We start from the raw sequence: 11,450 nt of genomic DNA on the forward strand, positions 1-11,450 counted from the left end.
CTCCCAAATATGATGACACATAAAAGCAATAAGGGTGGGACTTTTTTGTCAAGGCACAGTGTCACCTAAAGCAGTGGCTCTAAACTGGTCCAGCCATGGCATCCAGACTCAAGGTCCAGTCCTAAAATAAATGACCACACATTTAATTGTACTTCAAAAACTATAAACACATAGGCTCACAAAACAGGGAAATGCATTCAAATTGGAAGAATAAAGTGTAAAAAAAATTAGTAAATAAATATCACTACAACCAAACAAAGTGCATATTATTGCTTCAAGACTGTTGACATAAAAACACTGCAGAGACACAGCTTGTCAGTATACCCAGTAATACCAGGAAGAGGGCAATGAAATAGTTTCTGTTCTAGAAAAAAAAACTGTTCATGTGATAAATGAGGAGCATGCATGAATATAGTTTTTCATATCATACACAGTCACTTTCAGCCCCCTAAAATGCATTTTTTTGTACTTTTGCCTCCCCAACCACCTGACCCCTTGACCTCTCCCTGCAGGTAAGATGGTTGACATGGCAGAAGAAGTGACATGTTTCTCAGGAAGCAACAAAGGCAGTAACTCAGAGGTCCAATCACTGAGCTCCTTCCAGTCTGACTCCTGCGATGATAATGGTAAGACACATCCGCTGCACTCACAGCAGTAATGGTTCAGGATTCTCACAATATCCCAATTCCTTACCGTTTGACTTCTTTAAAATATGGTTCTTATTTTAAGGCTTTGTTTGCTCGCTTATTTTTTGGCTACACTGGGTGTCTCTTCTGTTTGGAAATTTTACTCATCAATATTCATGCAAAACCTGTGCTGCCCCTCACACTTTGCTGTGATACATTTGTGAGAAAACTGTGAATTATTTGGACTGTTGCTGCAATGCACAAAATGCTGCCTTCGTTTTAAAAATACTCTCAAATAACTTCCGACCATCTGTCCCATTGAGGGAATTTGTTATCTCAAGAACACCTTGACGGAAGTCCTTAAAATTTGACACAAACATCCAGTTCGACTCAACATTTAACTGATTATATTTGATATTTTATATTTTATATTGCAACCGTGTCAGTCTCATGAATATGATATACCCTGAGGGAATTTCCTCAAATTTGGCACAAACATCCACTTTATGTCAGGGACAACCTGATTAGAATTTGGAGGTCAAAGATCAAGGTTATTGTTTCCTTGCATCCATGTCACTCTTGAGAATGTGATTTTCCATTTGATATCTTGTACACTTGTCTCTCTCCAAAACTGTCAAATATTCAGTGAATATTTTTTTTAAAAGTCATAAAAATATTTGTTATTGTTAAGGCCACTTCTTGGAGGACATTAGAGAAATCAGCAAAACTGACAATATCTCATCAATTCTATGCAGCCTTCAGATACTCTAGAGGTTTCAAACATTTAGTCACACATGCTTTCATATATTATCTATTTGCAAAATAGTACAGAAATGCATTCTCATGGTTTCACAAATGTTTTCTCACAACTGTACATGATAATGATTTCACAGCTCCATCATTGTAAGGCTCAGGGGTTCTGATTGCTTCACAGCGTGGTATTGGTGGTTGTGGCGTTAGTGCTGGAGCTTTGGTTTTGGTTTTTTGTCTTATTTGCATTGCATCGTCTTTTTCTCACTAAATTTGATTTGAAATCCATGAGATTCATGCTTTACTTTTACGAACATAACATAACTCAAAGACGACAGCTTTCTTTTTGCCCTTAATCATCACTTGATTAAAATCTTTTGCCTCGGCCATGTTAAAATTGTTGCCATTGTGATTTGTGTGCTTCATGTCTGACTGGTGTAATCAGATGAGAAAGTGTTTGTGCTTAAGTGACAAAAAGCAGCAGTGTAATGTTGTTGGGTTTGTTTTTTGTTTTTGTTTTTTTTTTGTTTTTTTTGTTTTGTTTTGTTTTTTTTGCATTGATATTTCTTTGTTTGCAATTTTGTTTGTTAATTTTTTTTACCTAAAGTATCTCCGTATATATGAACAATATTGTATGAAAATTGCCCTGGAACATCAAAATCAGCAAGACAGTCTTGACTGTGCCAGAGGCAGACCAGGTAGCCCCCTCTGCAGACAGGACTGGCAGTAGTGTGAGGGGATCTCCCCTGGCTAACACCACCAACAGCATTTTTCACTTTGGATGACTGTATTTCAAACCTTATCTCCTCCTTTTTCCCTCCACAAGCCTCCATAGTGACCGTCATTCGACTGGTCAATGATGCAGTCGACACAATCGAAAGTGAAGGTACCATGTCTCATCCCCTTTGTTTCTCTCTCCTCTTCCTCTTCTCTGATCTCAGTCTGGTCATTGCAGGATGCTCTAAGAGGTGTCTTCAATTAAACAACCAGGCTAGATACACAAGGCACTGGAATCAGATTAGCTCAAAAAAAAATATTTACACATTATTTATTTCCCTCTTTCTCACATGTTCTCCCAGTCAGGAATCAGTCGGTCCAACTCTCCACAAGGTTATTTTTTCTTCCATTAGTTATCACTATATTTAGATAGTACATTATAATATAAAATAAACATATTTAGGAATTATATGTCATACTATAGAACAGTGATGGCTGACCACGTTCCACTAACAGCCAACTACCCACAGGGTAGTGGGTTTTTAGATGAAAACATATGCAAATTTGTTCCAGGTGCATTTGTTCTTTGCAAGTTGAGGCAAGTACGAATTCACTTTAGTTAAAAATGTTGAGCTTGAAAAAAAATTTCGTGCATGTGAATAAATATACAAGAAGAAAAGGAGATAATTTAGAAGAAAAGAATTTTAAAAACTCAAGCTCCTGGTGGTGGCTGTGACACACAAACACACACACACACACACACACACACACACACACAGAGTCTCTAGTCTACAACTACTACAGCTTCCATAAGCTCTTGAGAGTTGTAGTCATTGAATGGTATCAAAACAATCATTCAAAACATTAAAACAGCTGGCTAAAGAAGTGAAGAATGTTGATTATCTTGTTAAAATGGAATTTTATGCTGGAAAACCTTGCATCTTGTCTTTCATGTGGATGCCACCTAATGCGCTCAATCTGCCAAACACCATTGCGGACCAAGTACCACCAGTCATGGCAGGTACTTGGTTTTCTGCAGTGTTTCAGTGGGTCTAGCATGTCAGGGGGTATTCACTCCACTGACAGGACCCAGGGATTTTCCTGCAGAACACTGCACTTTGACAAGATGATCAGTGTTATTCACTTCAACAGCCAGTGGTTTTAATGTTTTGGCTGGCTGGTGTATGAGGTGCTTGTTAACACTTAACTTCTGAGTTCCAAATCATCAGCAGTATAGTTACAAAAAACTCTGTAGAGACTCACATTAGTTCCCACAACACCTCCAGCTTCAATCATCTTCTGTGCCATAAGATTACATTCTGAACTGTGGACACACTCATGATCCAGTACTAAAGGCCTCTGTGTTGTTCTTCCATCTGACAGTGTCAGTTATGGACCAAGGTCAAACCTACAACAGAGGTGATTACCAGACCCCCTTCCTTTACCAGCTCCCTACCCATCCATCCACCCATCCATCCATCCATCCATCCATCCGTACATATATCTCTCTTTGTCAGCAGTGAGTAGACAAAATAACAATCACCTAATAAAAATAAGTTGATTAACAAAAATTGTAAACACTGGTGAGATAGATGGATGATTGGCAGCAATCCAATCACACTGTATATCTTTGTCATTTCCTAGTTTTTGTCGGCATTAGTGTTCAACAGATAATTTTGATATCTGGGGTAAATTCAATAATACAGCAGACTTTTTTTGTTTGCCCTGCTGTTCCTTTACTTCACTTGAGCAGTCGCATTTTGGGGTCTTTTCACACATAATAACATATGGAAAAACAATTTAAAACTACAATAATTCTATTTATTTTTTAATTTTTTTACCATCATGATACTTTGCCTGCTTCCAGCTGGCTCTCTGAGTCTGCAGCTGCATGCACACTGAAATCATGAAACAGAACTTGCGCTTGAACCACCCACATTGAGGGGATTGATAAAGCCCATCACTTAATGCCTTGAGTGACTCTTAGTGAGGAAAACAGCAGAAGAGCTGATGAGGAAGAGGACATTTTCAAGAAAATTATGTTAAAGAAACTACATAGGGAGGCTGCTGAGGCTGAAAGTGAAACTGTCTGTTTCATTATTTTATAATCAATCATGGATAGGGGTAGGCGATCAAATATATAAATGCTTATATATATATATATATATATATATATATATATATATATATATATATATATATATCGCCTTAGAGATATAGGAATAGATATAAGGTATAAGGTACAAGGTAGATTTATTGTCATTTTTCTTAAATGTATATATGATATGTATGAGAAAAAAAGAAAATGGCAGAAATTGGTTCTAATAATCATCTGCCTATAGTAATCAATTTTAACCAGACAGACATGATCACTATACATTTTTTCCACTGTATGAAATAAGCTGCTCCTACAGTGTCCTACACCTCCTTGCCCCCACCAACAACAGCATGAAAACACTATCAACAACCAGACATCTGTCAGGCCCATAGTCAGGTACTGACCCCATATAGAAAATTATATCTAGAACACTTTTCATCTCTGAGCAGGTCTCTCCTCACTGCAGTTATTTTGTCCACTTCCTGTGTCTCTCTACCTTTCTGTATACTCAGCTCTACTTTCATACTTCCACACTTTGTCATTGATAAGTTCCTCTGCCCATCCCCTTCCCAAGTCAAAGGTTTGTGTGCGTATGTGAGACGTGATTTCCGACCCCTCCCACAGCTTGTTCGCCTCTCATTGTGCTGTGCTGAGTTAGCAGCCCAGGGCAGTCACTCTCCCCCTTCCCACAACTTTCTGCCTGCCACTGTCACCTTCCTACATCCCACCATGTCACTTTGTTTGGATTTTTATCTCCAGCCCAGTGATGGTACTGTACCAGTTGTTGCGTGATGAAGTTTTCACAGCCTCAGTCTTCCCATGGTTTGTGTTCTGCTTTGATGCATGGACGTCTTATTGTTTGATTTCTCATGGCTTCTGGTTTTTAACTTCACTCACCTTTTAAATGAACTTCGCCTTCAGTTCAGTTAATCTACAGAGTTTCTGGTACATTGTCCTTTTGGTCAACAAACTTTTGTGAAGACAATCATCATTTATGTGATGTAAGTAGTTGTTGGCTCCAGTACTAAATGATAAGTTAGCATAGCCTAGCCAAGTCCCATTTCAGATGCCCCAGCCCTTTCCAAACTCTCAAGAAAAGCAGCCATTTATTTTTAAGACTATAGAATCCCAAAATTAATTCCATACCCGTTGCTTCTTTATGCTGGATTTAGTCAATTCTCATCAATTTGCAAAGTCAAAGTCAGTCATTATGCAACACTTCATATTAACCCCTGTTTTGCATTTTGTTGGTCATCTATCACCAGTAACAGCTTTGTTCAGTACAGGATCCATGAGATGTTATGAATGTAAGCCAAACATAGACCATTGGCTGTTGGTAGTAGTGCGAACATGTTCCCCACCAACTGAAGGTAGGCTGTTAGAATCTCTTATACATGTTATGATATAGAAATAGTACTAAAATGGGTGATGTCAGTGCAACCAGTGTTGGGGGTGACACATTAGAGTACTCAGATTACTTGTTTTGTTGTAATGAGTAACGAAACACATTAGTTTGCAATTCAAGTAAATAGTTACTTGGTTACAGAGCAATGGGCAGACAAAAAACACTTTTGATGAGTTTTATTTTCTCTCTTTGTAGTTGAATATAGTGTTTTTATGATGTCAGCAAGGCAGTTAAACTAGTCTTGGTTCAGTGAAAGAGAGAAACTTGAATCTATAAGGTGTGGGGTTACTTTTTCTATCACGAAAGGAAAATAGATGCAAATATATTTCCTTTCGTGATAGTTTATTTTGGCTTGACTTACTCCTCTCAGTAACTCATGTTGTGATGTCAAAAGTTACTTTATAATCGCAATAGTTTTATAATGTAATTAATAACTAAAAAGTAAAGTTACCAACACTGGATGCCACATAGTAAATATAAGCCCCTAGTTTGATTCAAAAGAATGACATTCCCAACAAGTCCTCATTGTTTGTCATTACCTTTAAAAAAAATCAACTTAAGAGTCAAAAAGGATTCATATGACCATTTTTTTACCTACCACCTCCACCACAACCTTCCAGGACTGAGGTTTTATAGCATTACACAACTTCTTCTTCTGCTTCTGAGAGTGAACAGTCTGTCTATAAGAGCACAATTAGACACTGCTCAGGAAAATATAGACATTGGTTCCAACAATCAACATTGTCAGTATTCTGGTGAGGATACTTCTGTTGCGGTTGTTTAATTGTGACACAGCTGCTAAGCTGATTAATTGCAGGCTTAGTGTTTGTATTCTGTATATTCAGTAAGTATTTGCATGGTGTACTTAAGTGGTAACAGTGTGTATCGGAGCCAACAACCCACCCACAATGTGCTACATTGACCAATAGGATAATCTACTTGATGTGATATATCCCTCTGCTGTACTGCTGTGTTTTCTGAGCCCGTCAACATGAGTGCTCCAAGTCTTCATGAAGCTCAGCATGCTGTGACACCTGTGACCCCAACCCTCAAAGGCTCCTGCTGTGCATGTCTCAAACCCTGATAAAGCTAACATGTTTTCTGAACAGGTTGTGCCTTGTCATGCACTTGACCTCCAACACCTCTGTGTATAGTTGAGTGTAACATACCTGGTGCATACTAAGGCATGTCTGCTGCACAGCTCTACATCGTGGACACTAGTTTGTTGTTGTTTTGTTTCACAGTCCAGATTGTCACTGACCATGTCCTCCTACTGTCCAGCATATCACTGGGACACATCAGACTGGATGCCGAGCACCAGGCTGTCAGACATTGAGGAGATGCCGGGGTATGAGGCAGGTCCTGGCAGTGACGCAGCCGGTTCAGCCCCACGCCTTGGAGGAAGCACCCGTGAACTAGAGTCCGACTACTACCTGGGAGGCTACGACATTGACAGCGACTACCCCCCTCCCCACGAAGAAGAGTTCTTGAGCCAAGACCAGCTGCCTCCTCCGCTGCCCACAGGCGAGGACTACCCTGAGCCCTACACGCCGTTGCCCGCTAATCCGCCAGCCTCCAAGGAGAGCACCCTGAGCTCTGGTAGCACCGGGCATCAGCACTCCAGGCCACACTTCCACCCCAGCCAATACCTGCCTCCCCACCAACTGCCTCTCGGGGAGGCACCTCATGGGGACTTCAGCACTTCATTGAGCGGGGTAACCCCAGGAAATGGGGACACTGATGACTCTGTGTCACTAAACATGCGACTGTCTGTTGGTGCATCATCAGCCTCTGACATGTCGGCCCCCTGCGGGCTGGATGACTCTGAACACGGCAGTGACTTTGACAGTATGGATGAGCTTCGTCGAGGGGTGACCATCATCACTGACTCACAGCAACAGACTGAGGTGTGATTGATTGACTAGTACAGGGACATTATGGGATGTAGAATGGACCAGAGGGAGCATAATATTGGAGCAGATGGAAGGAGATGCACGAGCGGATGTTATCACAGCATAAGGAATCCTTTTTCAGCAATGCCACAACCACCGACTGTAAGAATGACCTTCAAACTGCAAATTTACAACCACATTTTTCTTGTTTGAAGTAACATCCTCCCATCCAACTCCAAAAATTGGAATTCTGAGTTTTATCATGGACAACAACCTTATTGTGTTGTCAGTCCTGTCCCCGCTGTGCACGACAAGAAGTTCCTCCCTGCTCCAATAGGGAGTCGTATGTAATGTGAAAAGAAAGGCATAGAGAATGTGAATCAGAAAGACTTCGCCAAAAGAGATTGGAATTTATGTGGACGAATAAATTAGAAAAAAGAAAAGGGACAGTCATGTAAGTGAAAGGGTTGTTTGCCTCCCTGCTCCCTCACAGAGCTCATCGGACCACTTCTTTCTATAACAAACAAAAAAAGACACAAATTCCCATTTTCCTTTTTCCTCCTTGGATTTGTAAATTTTGTAGTGCTCCAAACTTGTACAGACTTTGTAAAATAGGATGACCTTACTGGTGAATAAGTATGAAACAATGTTCTGGCCACATTTCAAGAAGCCATTTATTTGTTTGAACTTGGAATGTGCTCTCCCCTTCATAAAAAATCATCAAGCCACAACACTGAAGCCATAGAAGCCCAAAATGTTCAGTGCGTCATCAACCCCTCAGCTTTGTTTTTGGTGGGAAGCCAAGAGCTGCTGTAGTTGCCAATGTATTTGAAGGACTGATGTCTCAAGATCACTGATTACCTTTCTATAGATAAGACACAGTACTTCTTTTGTCTCTGAAGACTAAATATACATAAATACAGAATAGGCTGAGTATTATTACTGTCCTAGGATTAAGAATGGGATGATATACGATTTTATCATGGATCCTTTTGGGGTTTTTTTTTTTAAAAAAAACCTCTCACAGTTAGTTGATCACGGTGAATTTCCATGATCAGGGTTACCATATCATGTCCAGCCGCATCCAAAGAGACTGCTGGGTACGCAACAATAGAAGAGACAGCAAAAATAGGCCGTATCAATGTTGACAGTCACAAACATCTAAATCAAGTATTGGCAAATTTTATATTAAAAGATATGGTGCCATTTCATACAGTAGTAAAGCCCAGTTTTTAAAGATTATTCGATTGTTTTTCAGTAAAAAAAAAAAAAAAAAGGATGTCTGTTAAAAAAAAATATGTTTGTCCTGTTTGTGATTCAATAAAAATATCTGTTTCTCAACAAAATGTTAGGTATAGGATATTTTAGTGCCATTTTTAGAGTTTTAAGACCCAGACACACCAAACCAACATCAAAGAACTACCAGTGATAAAGCCGACTGTTGTTGTCACCTGTGGCAGAAAAGTTGCACGTGAACACACCGCAAAGACTACAGCCAACGTCAACCAGCACGTACGATCTGCGCCTGCATGAGGGGAAATAATTCTCCATGGCAGCAGGTGGCAGTGGTCTTTAATTGTCATTCAGAAAAGGAAACAGGGATTTGATAGTTAGCCCATTAGCACATTAGCAACACAATCCAATGCTGAAAAAACAAAACATATTTACCCTGCGCAAGTGAACAATGACACAAACTATCAGGAAACATTTCTGCTTGTTTCCACCTCTCCTTCCTTTTGACTTTAGCCCTTTGTTTACTTTTCACACTTCCATTTCTCTTCTCGTGCGCTGAAGTGAAAGGCCAATCGGAGGAATTTGTTTCACCGATTTGATTCAATGATGGGCTCCACCTTCATCTGCTTTTTTTCCGCTAATTCAATTATGCTGAATCACAGCCACTCACCTACGGCCCAACACTGACTAACAGCTGATGGTCGGCTTGGTGTGTCAGGGCCTTTAGGCATATTTCAATGACTGTCAGAATAATATGGTTTATCACAATTATTTTGGCAAGGGTGATCGTGACATGAAATTTTCTTTTTAAAGAGATCAGAACTTTTGCTTAGCTAACACTATAGACTTAACTGAAGAGAAATTGGATTTAACTGGAAGTTTGATATTAAGATTCATTTATTGTTGTCTTATCGTGTTACACAATATCAACATCAGCCAAATAAACAGGAACATCACATCTTTAGGGGGTGGGGATTGGAGTTTCAGTGTGTGAGGTAGTGTGTGGGGGTGTGAGGTAATAATGCTTTCACCTGTATTAACATATCAATGGATGTTAGTAGTAATCTGGTAACTACACAGCTGATCAATGAGCCAGTTATTGTGAAGCATGACTGAGAAGCTGATGTCAACCAATTAATGCAGGTGTGACCTCAGTGCTTGGCCACTAATTAACACTATGCTTTATTTTGCATTAAATTGTAATGCAGAATTAGTATCTTGTCATATTTTTACATAAAGGTTCAGTGTATAGGATTTAGCAATATATATAAGGTGAAAATGAACATAGTTTGATTAATTTATACACATCAGTGTTTCATCAGTGTATATTCACTTGAAATACTATTATTCTAATATTTTAGAATAAGCGGTCTATATCTACATACACAGCAGGTCGTCCTCCATAGAGTTATCCATGCTTTTTTAACAGTAGCCCAGAAAGGACAAACCAAACACAGGAGACATTTCAGTTGTTTGCAGTCTGCAACTTCACCACTAGATGCCAATAAATCCCACACCCTGGACCTTTAAGTAACTAATCCGAATACCTCATCAAGAACTAGATAAAATGCAATAATACAGATGTGACCAGGAGGAAATAGTTCTTTGTTTAGTTCTTTAGATAACAAGACGGTTAAATAATGATGTTAACTAAAATATTAGCAACCACAGCCTCTCTTAGCTTTTGTTACTTTGTCTGCCAACAAAAAATAATTGAATAGCACCAATTGTCCACCTTTGATCTGATCCCCCTCCATTTGTTTGATTTGTTTATTTTCTCACCAGTATTCCCAAAAAGCCATGCAGAGCAGATCTATCTCTGCGTTTTCTGTTCCTTTGTAGTATCTGCAGTCTGCAGTCACAAGTCAAACTCTGACATCACTGTATAATCTGCCTGATGCACTCGGGCATGCAGCTCCTTTTTTCTTTGTACCAGATGTATGTGTTTAAATCTCTGTACAGTGTACATAGTGATGAAGATTTTGTAGATATGGAATTGCAATCCTGAACTTCCTTCCTTCCTTCCTTTTTTGTTTTTGGACTGTTTGATGTGAATGTGGACATTAAGACTGTGGAAGATCAACTGTTTTCACATCATTCCTGCTCTGCCACTGACTGACTGAATGCCATCTCAATATTATAGATGAATTTTGCACAGTATTAAATCCAGACATTACATCCCAGACAATGTTTTTTTTATTTAATTTTTGTATTTTTGTTTTTTACAACGTTTTAATGGTAATGAGGGAATCTTTTTGTACATTTCTTTCATCTGGAATGTTTTGATGGATTTCTAATGTTCAGACACATTAGGCTGTGTCAACAATATGTCCCCTATCTGCAGAAAATGAGTGTACAAAGTGAGTGCTTTGTTTGTTTTTTTTTACTTTTTTTTCAATTCAGTGCAGAAAATAAAAAGGTTCTTGCGCACCATGTCGGCCTGTCCTCAGTTCTGAGATAATCCATCCTGGCAGACCATCGCAGCTGTTTACTGGTTGTCATGATAATTTCCTTTTAATAGTACTTTATATTGTGCTGTCTCACACATATGAAATGCTGCTGGACTTCATAGAGATCACAATGACAGCATCAGTCACCACAGATAGATGTTTTCTTATTTATGTATTCATTTAAAAGGGACATGTCATATCAATGAACATCAGTATAGAATACAAATGTAAATTTGCAGAAGTTTGCACGACTGCTGAGGCTTTAAGTCACCCCATGCA

General features: G+C 39.2%; 1 protein-coding gene across 8 annotated transcripts in view; it reads left to right on the forward strand.

The window, feature by feature from the left end:
* LOC121942862 (protocadherin Fat 3-like) overlaps positions 1–11,154 on the forward strand; it is a 297,480-nt gene extending 286,326 nt beyond the window's left edge. For 5 of the 8 annotated variants that reach the window (XM_088079386.1, XM_088079387.1, XM_088079388.1 and 2 more), the window contains 4 exons: positions 513–626; positions 2,203–2,262; positions 3,477–3,512; positions 6,878–11,154. In XM_088079386.1, the coding sequence (XP_087935512.1) occupies positions 513–626; positions 2,203–2,262; positions 3,477–3,512; positions 6,878–7,509 (842 nt within the window). In that variant the 3' untranslated portion in view covers positions 7,510–11,154. The remainder of the gene's footprint in view (positions 1–512; positions 627–2,202; positions 2,263–3,476; positions 3,513–6,877) is intronic. The other 3 variants (XM_088079392.1, XM_088079393.1, XM_088079389.1) reach the window with 2 other exon arrangements.
* Positions 11,155–11,450: the final 296 nt, after the last annotated feature.

The sequence above is a fragment of the Plectropomus leopardus genome, chromosome 6, assembly GCF_026936395.1.
Source record: "Plectropomus leopardus strain MGB_pleo_1.0 chromosome 6, ASM2693639v1, whole genome shotgun sequence".
Taxonomy (NCBI): Eukaryota; Metazoa; Chordata; class Actinopteri; order Perciformes; family Serranidae; genus Plectropomus; species Plectropomus leopardus.